Below are 22,723 nucleotides of genomic sequence, written 5' to 3' on the forward strand. Positions count from 1 at the left end.
ATCAAATTAATTGATTTTTGACAGTATCTGAAAGGTGGAAAGGTGAGATGCACATTCGAGTCAAGCAGCAGGGATGAGAGAGAGCTGAAAAAGAGCAGGTCAGGTGATCCACAAAAGCTTATATCCCCTCTCTGAAAACAATGTCTTCTGAGATATGTAGTTCTTCTCTACCAGACAGGTGCTCCAGAACTGGAGCATTAACTCTTTAACTCCCAGTGCACTACATGACATTATGATGTGGAATACTGATAAACAAACATCATAAAACCACAACCTGCCCAAGGGCAGGTAATTTTTCCACCAATATTCAAAGAACTCTGAAACCTCTGTTAGTGATTTGGAGGACATGCAGGGCCATGTTCTGAGGATCTTTTCCTGAAGCATATAACGCCTTTCATGAATCTCACTAAAAGTATCTAAGAATTATTACATTCTACACTGCACTGAGATGCAACTGCCTCAAGGGCCTCCCTCTCTTAAAATTAAATACAGCATTTAATGCTTTATAAGAGACAGTGAACAGGAGTCAGATTCAAAAACTTACCAGGGAAGACTGACCTTGGGCATAAGTCCTTATTCTGTCAAAGCTTTGAGATGACATATGATAAAGACTTATACTGACAAGTGTCAAATCTAAATACTAGGCTTTTTGGAGGGTATGCCAGATCCTTTCTGTACTCTTTAGTATGGTTGGTAAATAAGAGTTGTTATTCTTAGTGAATGAGCAAAAAATTGAAGTATTTTCTACTTGAAAATGCTATCATGATTCTTTTTGCAGTTACGAAGAATTAGTGCCTGTTTTGATATATAGCTGTTATGCAGAATAACAGCAATTAAAAGTTCCATCAACCATTCTATTACTTAAGATCCTCCCTCCAAAACCAATACAAGAAAGACAACAATAGACTGAAGTGAGTCCAACAGAGAGTCACCAAGATGGCTGGGGGCTGAAGCACTTGCCCAGTGGCTTGCCTGAGGGGAACAGGGCTTGTTCAGCATCATCCAGTAACTACCAGATCAAGAAATCTGAGCCAGGCTCTTTATAGAGCATGACAGGAGGAGGGAAAACAGGCAGTCAGCATTAAATAGAACAGGAAAAGTTCAGCCAATCGAAAGGAAAACATTTTCACTATTAGAATGCTCAAGCATTAGAACAGGTTTCCCAGAAGGGTTCTGATGTTCTTGTCTTAGGACAGGAGTTTGTACTAGAGATATTCTGAGGTCTCTTCCAACCTGCATTATGCTATGACGGTTTGGTAGAAAAAGATAAGGCTGTGCTTCCTGTTGCACTGTCTGATAAGCTTACATAATCAACATGGTGTTGTTTTGACTAGCTTCACAGTTCTGAACACCACATTTTCACAATTCCTTCATTTTTGATCCAGATTATTAGTAAAAGAAAAAGTTCTATAGGAAGAAATGTTCAATTAAGTTGATGGCATTTACAATGGCTGCTCTGAAAGTAACAACTCCTATTTTATTACACTGGCTAATGACATCAGAGGTGAATGTTGGTGATATGGCAGTAGAGGCTGAACCTTCCCACCAGTATCCCATTACATTCTGTTGTTGTATTACAGATGGTAGCAGAGGGGCAGTTTGACAAAACGGCTTCTTGCATGGAAGTGCACATGAAGTAAAAGTGTGAACTCCTCCATGTGGAAAAAATTGCATCCACTGGCATTCATCAACACCGAGCAGTGGATGTGAACACAGTGAGGTGGTGGGTGGTGTGTTGCAGCAGTAGTGACAGCTACAGTAGTTCACCTCCATTGCTGCAGATTTATATGAATGTAGCTCTTGTTCATTGCCGGCAAAAAAGCATAACTAATGGTGGTGACTACATTGAAAACTTGTTGTAGCTGAGAATTTTATCTATCAAATAGTTTTATTGGGCTCTTCGTATCTTTTGTAGTTTCCATGGAAATAAATAGGAGGTACTGCTTGCAGAGCTACCTACATTACAAATGATGTTAATACTTGTATTTGCTACAGTTTCTATTTGGAATAACTGCTTTTCTAAGCTGAAAGTGCTACTGTCTAAAAAGAGGTCATCTCTCAGTAACATGGATGACAGAACAGGTTGTATTTCCACAGTATAAAACTACAACTCCAATAGTTTGATCGGCTTTTTTACATGAGTAGTAATGAAGACAAACTATTTACATCACAGCTGCCTATTTCTAGATCAAGGTTACAGCAATAGGACAATGAAATTAATTCATGCATACATCTTGCTAATAACCCATCCAGATCTGTTTTCTTACAACAGAAAGGCTTTCCTTTCATCAGACTCTACAGAAAATACTCTTGCAAAAGAAAAGGGAAGAGAGAGAAGAATAAACTAGTTGAATACTTAGAGAATAAGCAAAAAATCATACAAGTTAAAAAATAATACAAACAGATCACTTCTCAACTTGTAAATACATCAGCATCCAACTCTGTATTTTGAGGGGCTGTGACATTTGCATGCTGCTCAGAGTTAACACAGGGGAAAAGGGATGTTTCCTATATTTCTAAAATACAGCACATTTTTCCTAGTACTTGTGCTGTTCCCAGAAAACAGCAAACCTATATCTAATCATTTCAGGCCTGAAATTTTAGATTATTAAATCACTTACACTGTTCTATTACAGCATGTTGAAGTTTCAGCCAGTATGGTAACAAGCTGTATGAAGAATAATCTGCTTATACCCTACCTGAAACATATTCCATGCTGACTCAGGCTGACTTTTTGAGCAAAACAGTCTCTTCAGGAAATCTGCAGTCAGTTTTAGCTAGATACACTTTACATCTGCCAAAACACATGCTGAGTTAGGAGGAAACAGAGTTATTTACAAACAAAAGTTCTGTTTCCCCATTCTCAAGTCAAATCCAAGTAATAGGCTTATGATGATATCAGCAAAAGGATTTAAGGAAAAGAAACCAACAGAAGCTTTGTGAGATGATGAGAAATGATATATTCAGTGTATCAGAGTTGTTGCTAAGTGGAAACATCAGAACTGCTTGGGTTGTCTCAATGGCCTGATTTAGTTAGCAAGTGTAAGGTGGAATGGTACAAAGATGGTAACAGATATTCAAAAGTTTATTTATAAGGAAAAACTAACCACTATAGATGCCTTCACTGGAAAATGCTGAGGCAATCTCCACCAGGGAGCAATCTCCAAGAGATGCTGCCTTAATGGGGGTCTAATGAGGTCTAGAGGAGGTGAAGTCAAGCTCCACCTCTTCCGGGAGCACAGCTAAATTACTCTCACCTGTGCTCCCACAGCTGACTTGACACTTGCCTCAGATGATTAATCAGAGGTTCAGGCTGTGATTACTAATTTCCCATACAGCAAGGAACTGTGTTTTCTGTTCAACATTACAAGATTTTATCATAAATTATTTTATTAATGTGTTATAGAGAGACTCTCCTTAAAATAGATCTTGGATTGCCAGGCAATGCAAAGTGCAATGTAGGTGCAGTCCTAAGGAATATATACAAATACCATGACATATTATTACTTTTATAAAAGCGAGCAGCAGAACATTCATAACCTTTCAATTTTAGCCTACATGCTTAAGTAATATTAAATTCAATAATATATAGTTGTAATGACAAAAAGCAACACCAAAATCAACAACAACAAAAATAAACCCCACGAAACCTACAATTTTAAACATAACTTGTATGTCTCCAGGAAAAATTCAGGCTGTTATAAAAGTTGTCAGTTTTGTTTTTCCATTCATTCCCTACAAATTCTTTAAAATCCACAAGATTAGGGAGCTGCTTCTTTATTTGTCTTCGTTCTCAGCAAGCTTAAATTGAAACAGCTTATTAAATGAACAATCAGGTCTTTATATACTTTCTTCTTAATATCATTATTAAGAAGTTGAACAAGTTTTCTTATTTCTATCCTTTCCAGAAAAACTGAAAATGAAGCTTTTTAAATTTGTGTTCCATTAATAACACTTGCAGTCCAATATTCTAACATAGACATCCTTCTTTCATATTATTCTTAAATAAATATTACTCAAGAATACAGTCCATATTAGTGGTAGAGTATTACTTCAATAGTGGATGGCACAGTTTGGAATGTCCACATATATTGAAGTGGCAGTCTGCACATGTGCAAATCACAGTGCCAGAAACAACAGTGGCACCAGACCTGCTGAGCTCCAGAGGCTCATGTCAGAGCATAAACTGGCCCTCCTTCACTGAATGTTCATGCAGCTCAGGCACACAAGTGAGTTCTGGCAGCTACTGTGAGAGCAGTAACCCATAGCACAGAAGTGGGGTCAGCACTGGGAGCATTTATGCCGAGGTTAGCAAGGGCCTCTATTTTAACTTGCACAAGTAGGAGTATGTTATTTTTTCATATGAGAAAGGACTCTTATCTGAAACCAAATTTGCCTTTTCTTTCCACCAGTAACACCTGCCCTATTGCCAGAATTAAAAGTACATTCTGATATAATAGTTTAGCCTCAATGTTTAGACTGGACATATGGAAAAAAAGCTTGTTACAAGAAGGGTGGTGAAGCTCTGGAACAGATTTTCCAGAGAGATGGTGGAAACCCTTCCCTTGGAGACATGCAAGGTCACCCTGGACTGGGCTCTGAAAATCCTGATAGAGCTGTAGATGTCCCTGTTCACTGCAAGGAAGTTGGAATAGGTGACCTTTACGGGTCCTTTTCAACACAAACGATTCTGATTCTGTACAGTAATAAATATGTATCAGGTAGGTTTCTCAAATGTCCTCCTTTCTCAGATTTTCCCATCTTGCCTTTTATGGCAAACCCTTTCTCATAATTTCTTTTGTAAAAAGTCACTTCTATCCCTCTATACATCTAAATAGTATAATTTTCTCCAACTATTTTACAGTTCTACTTTTGTCCTGGAATTTATCTATATTACACCCATCTTTTTTATGAGACTGCATATCATTTGATACCATTTGCTTGAATCTCATGAATAGGGTAGGAACTTGGCAGCCCAGAATAAGAGCTGGTGGTTTCTTAGTTCTATTATCTCAATTTTCTGTTTCTTTACAAAACTCTACTTCACATTTCACTGTTTGCATTACACGCAGCCAGAAAAGAGGAGAATTTCAGTGTTTGCAGGTTCAAAACCCCATCAGTGGAGTTTAGGGAAGAGAAAAACAATCACAACACAAGTCAAAAAGAAGGTCTGAAAAAGAGATGTAAGATGTAATGGAGAGTGGCACCCTCCTTTAATTCTGAATCCTGTCTTACCAACTGCTTTACAGTTTTTTGTTTCTGCATGCTGCTTACAGATATATACATCATCAACAGCACACTGTGAGGAATGTAACAAAAGAAATAAAAATCCCACTTATTTATTTATTTTGAATTTGCTTGCAGCATGTGTATGTTATTTCAGAACACACAGAGAATAGTTCTCACAGCACTGTCTGTTGATGAAAGGATGAGAATGAATATGTCATCTAATAAATCTGCTGAAAACATGCTGTGCTGTGCATTAGAAAAATAAAGATGCTTTAAAAAAAAAGTAAAAATAAAAAAATCACACTCTTTTCATTGTCCGTGAGAAATTAAGAAGAGGACAACAAGGGGTGTTTACACAGGCACTTAGCCAGGAAGCTGTATTTTTCACAGATACAGTCATTCAGGGAGCACATCTCTGATTTTATGAGCTCCCTCCCTCTGCTCTCATACCCCTGTAATCATGACAAGAAATCTATCTATAGGTGAGAAAATACGTAGTCCTGCACAGCATATTGAAACGCTGCCTCTTTCCTTTAGGTAAGTGCTACCACACTGAGGCCATTTGTAGGAATTTTACACAGCAAGAGAAACAAAAGCAAACCTCTTAAGGAAACACATGAACTGCAGGATAGTTTCACAGTGAGTCCTTACCAAAAATCTGTGCAAGGAGACTATAAAAGAATTCTCCATAAATCTTCTGTGAAATGCAGCATTGCTGATTAGCAATGGAAAATGCTGTGAGATAGAAAGTCTTGTCACTTTATTTGTATGTGCTCTTCAACATCTTAAGTTGCAGCTTAGGATCCCTCAGGATCATGTGAGGCTAGGTTATATATTAGGGAGCTGTGCTATAGTGCTGTGTGTAAGCCTAGCAGCTGGGTACTGTTATGGTTGCTGCTTTCCTGTGCTAAGCTGATTTACTTGTTTAAGGTCTGACCTCATCATCCTGTCAGTATGGATTCCCACCTATACAGTTAGCAGCAGCTTAGCATCGGCTCTAAGAGCTTGCAGTATATTAATCAGGAGAGAGAGCGGGCTACCGGTATTTGTTCTTTTGTTGTCTTTTCTTAAGGAGAGGAGTTGAAACACAAGAGATAACAAAGAATCCATTTCCTTTCTAGAAGAATAGGCTTTTGTCGTGTTCTTTTTTTTTTTTTTTTCCCTTTTTTTTTCCTCTTTTTTTTTTTTTTTTTTTTTTTCTTCCTGAAATAATGTCAGTATCTGGAAAGAAAGAATTTGATGTGAAGCAGATCCTGAGGCTCCGCTGGAGGTGGTTCAGCCACCCTTCACAGAGCTCCGCAGGCACAGGGGGTTGCCATCAGCAGGAAGGATATGAGCACAGAGGGACACCGGTGCAGAACAGGTTGAAGAACCACTCTCGGGACAGAAATGGGCTGAAGAAAAACAGCAGTCCTGTCCACCACAATATACTGGCGCCTGTGCCCGGTCCAAATCCAGCACACCACCGATCGATTCAAACCTGGCATCAACAAAACCTCATAGAACAGCTTCGATCAAATGAAGATATTCCCAAAGCAAACACAGAGGAAAACTGTGTCAAAGAAGATTCAAGTAAAACCCCACAGGAGCTGCAGATGATCACAGAGGAAAATTCAGATGAACCTGCAGAGAGGTAGGAGTCTTAAAGTCTGCACTTCAAAAGCAATACTTTTATCCAAGTTATTCCCTAAAACTGTCTTTGTTCTTAAGCAGAATTCTTTGCTGCATTAATCTCACTTTATGTATGTGCACACCCACACTCATACGAATAGAAATGCATTCACATTAAAAAGCGAATGATTGTGAAATGTAAAGGTTTGATTTGTCATTTCACAACTTCCAGAAAAATAAAATCCACCAGCTTGTCAATTTTTTCCTATTGCTGTTTATGACATGCTAATTCTTTGTCTTGACTTACTATGTGTAAAGACAATGAAGAAATGAGCCTTCTGAAACACTCTGTCCTCATTCTGACTTTGTCAATGGGTACAACTTTGACAAATGAGAACTGCTGGAGATGCACAGTCTGCGTGGTTGCCATTGGTTTGTCAAATCCTTCACTGCCTTTTATTAGTGCCTTCATGACAAGAATAATTAACCTTGAACTAAGTGGAAAGAAAGCATCATTACTTGCTTTTTTGAAAGTTTCCTTGAAATAATATTACTTTCACAGATTGTTTAGCACACCAAGGGACAAATATTTTCTGTAAGGTTAGGTTAAAAGATATTGCAGCTATGCCACCTTAGAGGTCTAAGAACAAAGGAAGAGCTATTTTTATGAGGTTAGTAGAGAGAAGAAAACATGAGCACAAGTTGTTTGGTTAAACACGCTGTTTAGATTGATGATGTTTTTAGAACTGATGTCAGCAGTAATAGCTCCTACAACAACAAATTTACCTCTCCTTTATTCCTACTTGGACTCAAATTATGCATTTACAATGCAATTATTTGTACCATTAGACAAGATTTCCATCAAGTCTTTGGGAACAATTTCAGATATTTATACTGTACTTAAATAGAAATCCATCTTAACTGAAGTTATAGTTTCTCTCAGTAAAGCAGAGCTGACAGTTTGTGTATTTTTGGCAGTTGTTGTTTTTCAAGTTGTACATCTGGTATGGGGAACATTTGCAGAATGAACAGAAATAATGCCTTCCAAAATGTCATTTTGAAAACAGTCTTAATGGATGCTATGTAAAATCATTACAAAATAGAATCCATGAGGTAGGAATGTGATAATTTGTATGCTCACTCATGTACTAGTTTGTAATGGGTAAAAAAACATACTGCTGGCATAACTTCAAATAACATTACATATTTCCTAGGGAAAAAAAAAAAAAAAAAAAAAAGCAAACATAGGCACATCTTAGAAAGAAAGTAATTTTGGTTTGAAAAAAAATAAAGAACAGTACATAATGAAGATAAGACCATTATCTGATGAAGAAAGTTAAAAAAAACCAACACATAATTAATTCAGTTTGGAAGGTACTGAGGCACTGTCTCCTAAAATGAGATGTGACATTTTCTCTAGCTATATAAAAACTTTCTGCTGAGACCTCATGAAATGCTGTTCCTTCATATTCCTTCCAATTAATTTAAGTTCTTCTGTTGAGTTTACATTTTCAGATTTTAGAAGAGTTTTGGGACTGCGTATCATAAACTATTGCTATGGTCATGTGTGTTTTCTGTAAAGTTATCGGTAAAAACATGTTATGCATGTTGTAGGATAAAGGAATTCTTAACAAACATTTTAAAATGCTGACTTCATAATACATGGTTTAAATAGTCAATTGCCACCATGTGTTTCACTCCAATCAAAATTTTATTTCAAGGAATTAAAATATATTCTTAAAGATGCTATAACCTAGCTCCAATTTCACGTATGTATCAGAAGAAATTGCTAAGCAAATTATCTGTCTTTCACTTCTTCTGTAGAACCCTACACAAGACATACAAGAATTAATATGCTAACCATTTGGGTAGAAAATCAGGCATTTGGAAGTTCCCTTAACTGCATCTTCTTACACTATGAAAGTCAATGAATAATGAACCATGTAATTATTGAATCCATATCCTCTTTTGCATTCGTACCTGAGGATACCAGAAATGACTTCAAACAAATTTTCCTTTTATTCTGTGAAAGGAATCTTTTCTTCTGAGCACTGACCGTAATCCAATCATTTTACCTCTGCCTGCAGAAGTTCCATTTTTAGCTGGACTCTAAAGCATGACAAGCTGAACACACTCCTACCTGTCACTTGGACATTCAAAATAGCAGGAAAGGTTAGGTATTCAGGCCAACACTTCAGTCTTAAACAGGATATGTGCACAATTTTTTCTAGCAACACAATTCATTCTACCAAAGCAAATCTGAGGAAACATTAGAAGAATATTAATTATTTCTTCAAAATAAACTGAGATATCTCTCTCCAGAAACCTCAGAACTTACTGACTTCACTGATATAGACAAGATATGTGAGTCTGATGAAATATGGGTTGTTTATTGAGGAGAAAAGGTAAGTAAAGTTCCAAAGAACTGTTCCATTTTGAATATTCTACCCTGAATACAATTAATCCTGTTTTCTTCAGCTTCCTTGGTGCTCCTGTACCCAAAATAAATAGCCCAATATCTAAAGAATCCTTTCTGATCTACAGGTTTCTTCCTGAATACTAGCCCCTGACAAATGACTGACGAAGAAAATGAGAATTTAAGGGATGAGAACACATTATTTTTTCAGTAATGATACCCGATTAAGATGTGACCAACCAATAAATGCTACATGCAGAACAGATAAAATAAACTGCTTATTGACACAAGGTTAGGATAAACTTCCCAGTGTGCCTGGGGTCTGTCTTGCTGCTAGGATAACACACTTAAAAGGTATCGGACATATTCTGGAAGCATTTTAAATGATGGCCCTTGTCCTGCTAAAAGATCCTTAGGAAGGTTGCATCTGTAGTTTTGGAGAGATACAGATTTTATTGGCCTAGACTGATTCTCACCAACCAACTTCTTGAATGAGGACCTTTACAAAAGTGAAAAACAGAGAAACCAGTTAAAACCTGAACAGATGCCAAGTTATTTTGTTTATTTGTACAATGTATTTTTCACTATAAAAAAATATGGGGCTAGTAAGATGGTCATAAGACTAGACCTGCAGAAAATGAGCAAGCAAATGGAGAGTAAAAAACATAGAATGTTTCGGGTTTGGCTGAAAGGAAACAGGAGCTTAAGTGAGCTCTGAAACAATACATGGTAAATAGACTGTGAATTGCCTCTGGTTCAAAAGGCATGGGCCTACTGCTTACTTAACCTAGTCTTCACCATTTTAGATCTCTTTTAACTATCTGGAATTTGATAAAGTTTGAGTTTTTTCATTGGGGATATCAAAATTCCTTCAAGAACTCCTATTTCTTTCAGAGAAAATGGTCTGGAAGCAGCCCAGATATATCAGAGAAAATCCCAGGGATTTCACACTTTGATCAAGAAAAACTTTGTCTCGTGTGCAATATATGGAAAAGCACTTGTGCAAAGAAACTAAAAAGGCATTCATACCTCCTAATAGGAAGAATCCATGATATTGAATTACCTTGATTACTTTGCTTGATTAGTTCTAGACTAACAGACACGACCGTATTGATCTGACAGTGCAAGAAGTATGCTTATTATTTATTTACATTATGCTATGTTGCCACATCTATTTATGCACACTTGCTGAAAGGTATGTTATGATTCTGTAAGTACACTACTGAAGACCATGTAAGCTGGCAAAGTGTGTGGGTACCTCTATTCCTAGTTGCCCAAGGCAGTGGAATATCAATAATGAATGTAACTTCCATTCTTTTATGCAATTCTTGTAATTCTATGGCTGATAAACTGCTTACAAATCCACTTGATTGACCAGCTCCAGTTTTGGTAAAGATATATGCTTTCTAATTTTCCATATGAGACAAAATATATACTTCAAATTAATTTTACTACACTCTTTTGATGTCATAATCCAAGCAGCTGGTGCCGATGGGTGTACACAGAAACAGATATTTAGGAGGAGTACCTTCTTAACAGAGGCAATGCATTTTCTGTAGTTACTATTTATGATCAATTATTTTGACAGTTCCTTTTGTGTAAGATGTGAAAATTCATCTGTCATATTTTTCTTTGCCAACAATATGGAAATAACTAACAATTTGCTTTACTATCACTGACGTATATATAAATACATACACATATACACAAAACTATTTCACATATTATCCCCTATGTCAGAGACTTCCCTACAATTCTTATTTCCATTAGCAGATAATAGCCCTGGCTCACATTATAGTGCAATAAAAGGTACATAAAATAAAAAATATCTTTTTATTTGTTGCAGTACCTCAGAAAACATCTAACAGGACACAGAATCACAGAATATCCCAAGTGGGAAGAGACCCACAAGGGCCACTGAGTTAAGCACCTGGCCCCAACGCAGGACTACCCAGAATCTAAAAACCAATGTCTGAGAGCTCCTTGAGCTCTGGCAGCTTGGGGCCATGCCTGCTGCCCTCTGGTGCAGAACCTTTTCCTGACCCCCAGCCCAAACCTCCCCTGATGCAGCTCCATGCTGTTCCCTTAGCCTCATCACTGTCACCAGCAAGCAGAGCTCAGCACTGCCCTGTGAGGATCTGTAGGCTGCCACAAGGCCTCCCGTCAGCCTCCTCTTCTCCAGGCTGAGCAGCTGCTGAGCTTGTGACTCATGTGAGCTCTGCACCAAGTCATGTTCCCCAACCATCTGTATGTTTTTGCAGTTCTTTGTCCCTAGATATAGCACTTCCAACAAATCATCTTATTTTTATCAGATAATGTCTCCAGTGTTCTAATACTTAATTATGATCCTAAATAGAAGCTAAGAAAAAACTTCTTTGGCTTATTTTGTTTTGTTTTATTATTTTGTTTTTTAATGGAGAATTTTGCAGTTTCTTTATTACTTTGTATGTTAGCTTATGTGCAGTATATGTTAAAAAGATGATTTTATGTCAGTGTGCTATGGATAGCCAAAATGCTTCATTATATCCTCAGGGAAAAGCAGAAACTAATTGTCTACTAAAGATACGCATTAATGAAAGGTCAAAATACAAATCTGCAGCTTGGAACATTGGATATGGATTATTTAAGATATTGTAACCAATATCCTCTCACAAGTGATAGATGTACACCTTATGTGACATTTCAATATTTTAGTGCAGTGGAAGAAAGGTTTGCAGCTGGGGAAAGAGGATGGCACTCTTGGCAATAATCTTGGAAGAACAGCCCATTGGCAACAATGAGATGCTGCATCTGCTGGGGCCAAATGTTACTTCAGTTTTACTTATGAACTGAGAAAAGGCACATACAGCACAGGCAATTAGTGAAGCTGAGTTTTGATAGTATTTTACCGTACTCTCTCACAGTTGTTTTTTTTTTAAATAGATGAGACTACTGAGAAAATTTTCTTGTGACATCTACTGTTTGCTGAAGTAGAAAATTTGTGAAGTTCTAGTAACTAGTTCTACTAACATCTCACGCAAGACTGAAATCAAAAAGCAGATTTACCTTTCACCTTGAAGTTCTTAAACTGCAAGGAAGGACAGGACTTTTCAGGCAACGTGAGAATGTAATGAACAGTGACTTCTGAAGTCATTTGGACTAAACAAATGCTATTGCTTCGTATAGGATCCCCTGGTACAGAAATGAGAATCAATGTCTCAAAAGCTTCCTCAGCACATTTTATGCCTATTTTCTCCTTCAACTGCAACATCTTTGGAGGAGGTTGAAACACAGGCTTACACTTAACATGCATAGCTTTCAAAGATGAATTATTACACACAAGGGAAAAAATACCATTTAATAGTAATTTAAGAAACAATGACAATTCTATCAATTTCAAGCCAATTTCTTTATGATTCAATTATCTTCTCATTTCTTCTCCATGCAGCCTGCTTTCAGCAAAGACAGCTGCTAAATTACTTCTTCTAGACTTATTACTGCTCTTAAAGTCTCTTCCTAATGTCTCCAGAAAAAGTTAAGGAGATGATTAAACACATGTGACCAATGCAGAGCATGTTCTACAGACGTACTGAACATGTGCAACTGTGAAATCAACAGGAAATTGTATGATTATTGAAGCGTTCTTGGAAAAGAGCAGTTTGCATGATTGGAATATTATAGACATAAATGTAAAATAAATGAACAATTTACTCTCATAGTTCAAAGTAAACAACTCAGACACACACACACAAAAAGATATTTGCAATACTGTCATAAGGAACATTACTAAATCTTTCACAGTTAAAGAAATAAAGAGATTTGTTTGCTGCAGTAAATCAGCTAGAGTTAGCCCAATACATACCAATTCATTCAGCTAAAAGAAAATAATGATACTATATATTAAGAATAACTCTATCGGGTGATATAATAAAGAATATGCCTTGTGTATAATATCTGTAGGTATGCAAGATAAATAAATACAGAAGTGCTGAAGTAGAAATTTACTGAATGAGCTTAAAGGGAGTATAGGAAGTAATCTCAACAATCTCTCAAACAAAACCATGGAAGTTTCTTCCTGTGTGTAATCAAGCCCCACATCAGTGACTCTTCCCCCAGACTCCACCACTCAGCGCTGACAAATCTCCCAGTGCTCCTCCTCCCCCCTTTCCTTGGAAATGCTTAATAGACAAAATTCAATTCAAAGCTAATTAAAATAGACAGAATAAGAACCTGTGGCCTGGATCATTCCAACAATTCTGCCTGTCCACTAATTACTAGCATAAATCATCTTACGCTTCATTCTAGTAACTGTTTTCATTTTATATGATGAATCAGGATAATTCGCTAAAATTTTGTCTTCTGCTCAAGGGCAGAAAGATTACTAAAAGCATGTAATGGACCTTGTAGATATCATATTCATGTGAAGTTAGAATATACAATATGGTATTTAAATGACTTTGCTTTAAAAACATTTTGTCAAGACATAGGACACAGATACAGATGGATACCTTACTTAGAAATGAAACAGCACAAAACACAACACTGTCAGCTGTTTTCTTTATTATTTTATCAACAAAAGCATACTTAGGCTAAATAAACTTCCACTGGAAAAGAATGATTCCTCAATCTTTCTTTGGTTCTGCTCTGCATATTTTGAGAACTGTTGGACAAGAATCTTTCCCAAGTACTAACAATGGATTTAATCAAAGGCAATCTCTCCAAGTCTGCTTCTAACTTGTAAAATGTAGGACTGATTCTACTTTCCACTGATTCTACTTCAGATTTGCTTCTTACAATAACACAGGGAAACAGTGTAGCCTCTTGGTACCACTGCATGTTCATATTGAAGATAACCTGGGATACCTGTTTTCTTATCAACATAGTAATAACTGATCAGTGTTTTCAAGCACCATAATTTGCCTGAAACCCGCTAGTAACCTGCAAACATTAAATGTGTACATTACAACTGATGCATTATACTACGTAATTCTCGTGATAATACCACATAACAAATATAACTCCCAGGATTATAGCACAAAAGTCAGACTACTTCTTTAACTAGGAGTTTTATGTTGCAACAGCAATAGTGACCACCAGCACAGTTAAAATAAAATGTTTTGAACAGCAAACACAAAAGGAATACATTTGACAAAGTGGAGAGCTGCTGTCACCATTTGCTATGCTTGAGTTTACCTCATTAATTAGAAGTCAAGAGCAAGGGAGGCACTCTTGCAAGACAAGCATTTTCAAAGCCTGTTCATTTTAATAGAAGTTGAGAAAATGAACCTTTTTGAGCAGTGAAAACATACCTTGATTTAAATGGAAATCATAAGCAAACCACTAAGAAATCCTAGGAGCTGGAGAAAAGCTATTTTGAGCTATTACATATGGTTTGCGTTGCCAGGGAAACCTCTTCTACAGTGTTCATTTAGCACAGATGCCCAGGAAAGCTATGTGTCTCCTTGTCACACCATTTCAGAACACGAAGGAATAGAGAAGCACACATACACACATGCAGACAAAAATATCTCAGTAATTTAATCTTAGTCATGTTCTGTGTTTTTAGTGGGAGTTAGTTTTTTTCCCCCAGTTCTTCCATGACCACTGTGTTAAAGAAAAAGCTTTGTAATTAGAAACTGCTGTTTCCAAACTAAGGATATTTGTTGAAATATAACTTTTAGCTGTGATCTGTTTAAGTTCACATACAGATAGCACGCTATGCAGGCAAAGGATTTGCCTGCACCACATACATAGAGAAAACACAAGGAGGAAGTCTTGGGATGCCATTTCTGACCCACCCTTTTGACCCCTGGGCAGACTTGTCTTGCCGAAACACATCATAGAATCTGCTTTATTGCTGCAGCTGAGCAGGCTTTACTGCAACAGCATTAGGCATGCTCCCCTTGCCTCTTTAGTCCTCAGCTAGGTGACAGCCTAGAAAGCAGATGTGGTCTGCCATGACCAGGGTCTCACCTGCCTCTCTGTTGAGCAGGCAGGAGAGCTCAGATGACCTCCTCTAGCACTTGTTCCAGGGTGTGCATTAACTACACAAACACAGCCCCAAACTAAGGCAAAGCACCTGGACAAATGTCCAAGATCCAGACAAATGTCTCTAGTGCTTGTGTGTGACTAAAGTTCTGGGCTCTAAGTGGCCTTAATACAGGTCAGTCATTTGTATAATCTTAATACTGCCAAATGTGGGACTGGTTAGGAAAGAGGTAGAAATTGATTCTTGTTACAAAGTAATTTAATTGATGCAATAAAATCACCAGTTATTTTGGACATCACACTAGAGCTTTCTAAAGCAAATCTTCTAATTTGTCCAGAACACTAAAAATTCTGTGCTGCTTTTCTGAGTCATAAACTGTAATTCAAAACATATGTAACCACTGAACTAAGACTGCATGAAGACCTTCAAATCAACTATACCTACATATCATTTAGCATAACACTTGTTATAAGCATTTAAAGATTGAAATGCTTGTTCTGAGTTACAGTTTTAACTCTCATAGAGGACATTACTGAAGATAACTTCCAGCCTATCTAGCTAGTCACCCAGTTTACCAAAAACTACATGCAAGAACATAAGTTCCCTTCTGTGTGATTACTTACAAAGAAACCCCACTATTCTACATCCCAGTACCACGGCTTAGCATAGACTTTTGATCTCTCTCTCTGAGACACTTGACCTAGTAAAATCATCTAGCAGTACAGCCAACACAGTCTCTTGATAAATCTTGTCATAGTGGATTTATAGACAATGTTAAGACAGGTTCCTGTGAAGTTACAGCCTTGAGATCATGAAGGAGCCAGATTGTTCAATCAGAACACAATGAAGCAGTGAGAAAAACACAGAAAGAAACAAGGCTGCAAGCCAGCACTAATTTTTTGTCCTCATTTGTTTTTTCATTCACTTAAGGATGTCAGACTCATCTATGAAAGAAATTCAGTTTGGCTCGGTGCTACACTGTGCCAATAAAGTTGCTCAGTATGAAGCTCTCATGAGATGCCATAGATGTGCTAGATGTGCCTCTGAATTCCTCTTCAGAGGAATTCAATATGTATCTCAATTACTGGTTAGCTGTTTAAATTAATGCTTCCTTATGCTGTTCACTAAGATTCACAGTGAACTAAAAACTGAATTGAGCACACAAGCCTACCTTCTCCTCCACATGGTCTCTCATCAGAAGTCTCTCTGAAACATGCTTAATGAAGTAAGAATCATGGAACTAATTAGTTTCATCTGGTAATAATCATGGTTGGGTTTAAGCAAAATTTGTTGACCTTAGCTTGTTTTTGTTTTTTGTCCTTTAAATAAAAGTGCCACATTCAGTAGTCAGTCATTACTTTTCATTTTGCACATTCTGACAGCTTGAGAAAATGTCTTTTAGTTGCAGCATTTTTGTTCTGTAGAGAGATGCTATTAAATTACCTAAACATATTAGCACTAGCTACGTGAAAGCTGATCAAGGACTAAGCTACCTCACTGAATTTCTCTTTGAAAGAGTTTTAATTTTCACCAACACAATCTTACCACACAAATGTTGAGTTAGAAATCATGTTATCGCAATGATGATTTCAGAGTTCTTTTTGTAGTCTTCAAGTTTGCATTAATCAATGCAACAAAAACATTCCACATGATTTGGTTTTTTTCTTACACGCTAAATTTTTACAAACAGTAACTTTCTTATCTGTCTTAGAAAAAACAAATTATCTAAAATATTTTGTTTAAAATCAGGATAAAGGTAAGTTTTATGTTGTAATTTATATACTCCTATATTTTTTACTGAAACATTTCACTTAGTTATTATTCTCCATTACACAATGGAAATGAATAGCATTAATTCTTTTGAAGGATCATTCTGAATGACGATTTGAGATAGCATTCATTTAAATGATTTGTCTGAGACACTCACTTCATCACTAAATACAGACAGATAGATATCTATTAGAATAAAACACTCAGGGATGTACAGCCAGTGCACTCTCCAGACTGATTAGATATTAGTGGAGTCCCAATTTTTATGAATACATCTCATGCCGTTATAAAATTCATAGTAAAATTTCATATTCAGATTATTCTGAATCAGGAAGAAAGCCATTATTTAATTTGAAAATCCTTACTACATTGCAAATATTAACACTAACACATCACCATGATAAAAGTCTCTAGTTACACTGTATGGCCACCAAGAATTTGAAGAAATAGCTGCTGAATTTTGCTCCTACAGTCCTTTCAGTGATTCAAACAACATGCACTGGCTCACTAGAAACTACTACGTTCAGCCTGTAAGTATTGCACTCAGGGCTGTGGCTCTCCTAGGGGGCTGCACACCCACAGAGACCCGTGCAGAATGCAGCCTGGGGCATGAAATGCAAATCCACAGAAGGCAACAGCCCCATCCACAGCCTTCCCAACCTGTCCTGCTGACATAACAGAATGGGAGGCCAGTTGGTGCCTCATTTTAGTGTCTCTTAACAGTTCGGCAAAAAAGTTACTGAACAATTTTCTAAACTGAGCCCCAAAAGTCAAGAACAAGCCCTTATACACGGTGACTCTCAAACAAGCATTTATTAGTGGAACTTTTAAATGTTTGCCTTGAGCAGTTAAAAATAGTACACAGGATGTTGCTGTCCAACCAAAGAAGATACGAATCAGGTCTTACTGTGCTTTTACACAGTACAAAATTCTGAAGACTAGTTACTGTGTGCACACAAATACCCCATTTCTTACTTATCTGCATAGAGCGAATTGCAAACATAAATCTCCACTGAAGACACAAAATTCCAATAAAGGAATGCATGAAGCTTTCAACAAATTGTCTTCCCAGAAGCATAAGATTGTCTGAGGGAGTACACATGCCAATAAGAGCAATCAGAACACCAATAAGACAGGAAAATTGTTTTACAACTAACATCCACCATTAAAAAAATAAATTCTAAAGTGTGGAGACTGTTTGGATTGAGCCCTCCTTGTAACATGAAATAATGCTGGGGTCACAGCTGACACCATCATAAAAGCCTGCAAAGTGCTCCAGTTTAGCTGGAGTCTGTTTTCCAGTGGAATTACCCCACCAAAAGCATGCTTCTCATTCACAGAGTAATTTAAATAATAACCTAGCCTCAGTTCATTTTGTTATGAATCATAAAGTTATTTTAACTGGTGCCAACTGAAAAAAGTGCTAAGTTTCTGTTAAAAATTGCAAAAAGAAGTAATTAATGATAGGCTGTTTTTCAGATCTCCAAGTTCTAGAGGGATTGTCAGTATGAACTTTCAGTAGAAGTTACCAGTCTCTATTCACCTCAGTAATAGTACATTTCGGTTGTTTACTTTTTCATTTGCTACAGTTACTTTGTTATTCCATTGCATGTTGATGTTCTGTACATTACATCAGATCATGGTTTTTGATCTACAACTTTTTGCACAATATTTAGATGTTCTATTTACCAACGAGATGTAAGAAAGGAGACAACTGCAGTAGAACTATTAGAAAATATTAAAGCAGAGGCTAGGACAGCTACTGATTGCACATTGTCAGCAAGCAATTAGTACAAGTGCAACAACTTTATCATTATTTTGTTCTGTGTTCAGAAATGGCTTTCTAATAGAAATATTTTAACTCATATCTCAGCCAACTGATGTAGGGGCCCTATGGTTTGGCATAAGGAAGTAGCTTCTCTCAACCTCCAGCTGCATGACACCTCCCAACAGAGGATCAGAGCTTAAGCAGCTGCAGAGGGGAGAGACTGCCTATGTGGGGGCTGACTGTAGTTTTCTTGGATAAGCACAAACAAATCAGAAGAAAAAAAAAAAAGATGAGTTGCATTGTAAATAATGCTGCACAAACAAACTGAACTGATGAAGTTGCAGTTTGTCTGACACCTCGTCACTGCTAAAGCACATACAATAAACCTCAGAGTCGAAGTCACACTGATGTTCTCAGCTGTGATAAATGCTTAGGATGCCTAGCAATGTCTCTAACTGCTATCTAGTTTGCTATTATGGATGGAGTGGCCTACAGCCCAGAGGTCCAAAACAACAACCTGTAAGTAACAGCAATGGCTGAGCTATTGCTTGAACTGGACTTCACAAATATTAGAAGAAAAATAATTAGGTGCATTCAACAAATATCCAACACAAGAGCGTACACTATAAAAACCTAAATAATAGCATCAGCAAGAACAACAAATCAAAATATGCATTTCATTATCTGGTTTTCATGCAATATTATACTTTTAAGCTTCCTAATCATTAAGGTTTTTTTTTTTTTTTTTTTTTTTTTTTTCTGGTTTTTTTTTTGGCCACAGGCACAACTCATGAGACACTTTAAGATCACACTGAGTTTAAAAAGGGCATGGCAATTAAATGGCATTATGTTTTACCATGCTATAATTAAATAAAGATGAAAAGTGAATTTATCATGTATAAACTGATTAATGAAGAGTGCTGTATTGATTAATGAAGAGTACTTTACAAAGACAGAAAAGGATTTTAATATAATTCAACAATTTAAAGAATTGTAGAGAACAGACCTGGAATGAACCACAAAACTTGACACATCCATTCCCCTGACCAAAGGTAAGATTAATTTTTCCCTCCACATCACCACCTCCAAGTTAGAGCTTGTTTGGGATTCATTACAATCTACCTGTTACCTTAACTGTCTTCTTATCATTCAAGCCATTCATTCAGGTAATTACTCACATGCAAGTATGAGCAGGTCTTTGAAAAGTACAAATTCACCTGAAGGTGAAAAAGTTTGCCCTTGCAAAGATATCTCTTTAAATTCCATTCCCCAAAATTTGTTCATTTGCTATCATTTAATGATGCAAAGATTCTACCCTATTTCTATTGTATACCATTCTGTAATGAAAATATGAAGCAACATCAGATGCAGAACTGAACTACAGCACGTAGAGAACATCTTCTGCATTAGAAAAAATTTTAAGTACCTATACAAGTTGTTGCTATAAATTTATTACACTCAAGGCATGCCATCCTAGCTTGATTTTGAAAACGTCATGTGAAATACTGTCAGAAGTCACCCAAAAGTCAAGATGACTTCTGACATCTAATTCTTTTCTCCCAGTAAGCTTTGTTGTCTTGTCATAAAAAAAAAAATAATAATAAAAAAAAAATTGCAGTGACATGATTTGCTCTGAACAGCCACGCTGGCTGGAATTTATCTCCTTGTTGTCATCTAGATACTTCTCATTTTTTATTACATTTTCAGGTCTTCAATGTATGAGGTCTGCTCGATTTATTTATTTATGTATTTATTTATTTATTTTTAACAAAAGTACCATGAGTACCACGTTTTCACTATCCTTCACAAGTCCTTTTTCACTTGGCTCTTTACCTAAGATGAAATTTGTGCAGCTCAGCAACTCTGAAATCATTTAAGTATAGATTTACCCATGCTCTCTCCAGGCTAATCTCAGATCTTAAGATCTTAATACTACGACTACTGGTGTTAGCAGATCTCAGCATCCTATTCTACAGTATCACAGAGGTGGCATTAAGTCACTCAGGTTTCTGATGCTTCAGAACAGTTTTTTAGTATTTTTCCCTGCTGACTAATTGAAAATTAATTACTTGGCCATCACAAGGATAATTCTGAAAATGTTATTACTCAATATACTTCAGATTTTTTTGTCCAAACTCATAAACATTCTATAGAAAGCTAGCCATTTTCCATCTACTATGTGCTTCTGAGTAGGTTTAAATGAACTGTGAGATCTCTTTATGTGTTGTGTTCTCATGGATCGAGACATGACAGATAGATATATTCAAGTTAACACATCTGCAGCTAGCTTGCCTATCTTTGGAAGGAAGGAATTCAAGGAAGTCGTTAGGATGTGTAGAGGTGAAATCAGAAAGGCAAAAGCCCAGCTCGAATTTAACCTGGCCGCTGGGGTGAAAAGGAATAACAAACTCTTTTATAAGTACATTAACAGTAAGAGGAGGACAAAGGAGAATATCCACTCTTTACTGGATGAGGCTGGGAATGTGACCACTGAGGATAAGGCGGAGGTTCTGAATGCCTTCTTTACGTCTGTCTTTAAAGGTCAGACCAGTTATCCTCAGGGTACTCCTCTCTCTGAACTGGTAGTCTTGGCTGGGGAGCACACTAGCCCCCCTGTGATTCTGGAAGAAATGGTCAGAGACTTACTACTCCAGCTGGACTGCCACAAGTCCATGGGGCTGGATGAGATCCACCCGAGAGTGCTGAGGGAACTGGCAGAGGTGGTAGCCGAGCCGCTTTCCATCATCTACCAGCTCTCCTTGTTGACTGGTGATGTCCCAGAAGACTGGAGGCTTGCCGACGTGACTCCCATTTACAAGAAGGGTTGTAAGGAGGATCCGGGGAACTACAGGCCTGTTAGCCTGACCTCAGTTCCAGGGAAGGTTATGGAACAGATTGTCTTGAGAGAGATCACGCGGCATGTGCAGGATGGCCGGGGGATCAGGCCTAGCCAGCATGGGTTCATGAAAGGCAGGTCCTGTTTGACCAACCTGATCTCCTTCTATGATCTAGTGACCCATCTGCTGGATGAGGGAAAGGCTGTTGATGTGGTCTACCTAGACTTCAGCAAAGCCTTTGACACTGTCTCCCATGGTATTCTCCTGCAGAAGCTGGCAGCCCGTGGCTTGGATGGGTACACTCTCGGCTGGGTAAGGAGCTGGCTGGAGGGCCAGGCTCAGAGAGTGGTGGTAAATGGAGTCAAATCCAGCTGGCGACGGGTCACGAGTGGTGTTCCCCAGGGGTCGGTGATGGGGCCTGTCCTCTTCAATATCTTTATTGATGACCTCGATGAGGGCATTGAGTGCACCCTCAGTAAGATCGCAGATGACACTAAATTGGCTGGGAGTGTGGATCTGCCTGGGGGTAGCGAGGCCCTACAGAGGGATCTAGACAGGCTGGAGAGCTGGGCTGAAGCCAATGGGATGAGGTTCAACAAGACCAAATGCCGAGTCCTGCACTTCGGCCACAACAATCCCAGGCAGCGCTATAGGCTTGGGGCAGAGTAGCTGGAAGACTGTGTGGAGGAAATGGACCTGGGGGTACTGATTGATGCACGGCTGAACATGAGCCGACAGTGTGCCCGAGTGGCCAAGAAGGCCAACGGCATCCTGGCTTGTATCAAGAATGGTGTGGTGAGCAGGACTAAGGAAGTCATCCTGCCCCTGTACTCAGCTTTGGTGAGGCCTCACCGCGAGTACTGTGTCCAGTTTTGGGCACCTCAGCACAAGAAAGATATGGAAGTACTGGAGCAGGTCCAGAGAAGGGCAACGAGGCTCGTGAAGGGCTTGGAGAATCAGCCCTATGAGGAGAGGCTAAGGAAGCTGGGGCTGTTTAGCCTGAGGAAGAGGAGGCTGAGGGGAGACCTAATTGCCATCTTCCAGTACCTGAAAGGTTCTTACAGCGAGAGTGGGGCAGGTCTCTTCTCACTAGTGACAAGTGACAGGACGAGGGGAAATGGCCT

The 22,723-nt window shown here is 37.9% G+C and overlaps 1 protein-coding gene across 3 annotated transcripts in view; it reads left to right on the top strand.

The window, feature by feature from the left end:
• Window positions 1-5,627: 5,627 nt before the first annotated feature.
• The window catches only part of KLHL4 (kelch like family member 4), a 35,528-nt gene continuing 18,432 nt past the window's right edge, over window positions 5,628-22,723 (top strand). The window contains exons 1-2 of one of the 3 annotated variants that reach the window (XM_072335745.1): window positions 5,628-5,766; window positions 6,448-6,862. In XM_072335745.1, the coding sequence (XP_072191846.1) occupies window positions 6,825-6,862 (38 nt within the window). In that variant the 5' untranslated portion in view covers window positions 5,628-5,766; window positions 6,448-6,824. Of the gene's footprint in view, window positions 5,767-6,089; window positions 6,863-22,723 lie in introns of those variants that run through there. The other 2 variants (XM_072335743.1, XM_072335744.1) reach the window with 2 other exon arrangements.

This window comes from Excalfactoria chinensis, chromosome 4 (genome assembly GCF_039878825.1).
Source record: "Excalfactoria chinensis isolate bCotChi1 chromosome 4, bCotChi1.hap2, whole genome shotgun sequence".
In the NCBI taxonomy this organism is placed as follows: domain Eukaryota; kingdom Metazoa; phylum Chordata; class Aves; order Galliformes; family Phasianidae; genus Excalfactoria; species Excalfactoria chinensis.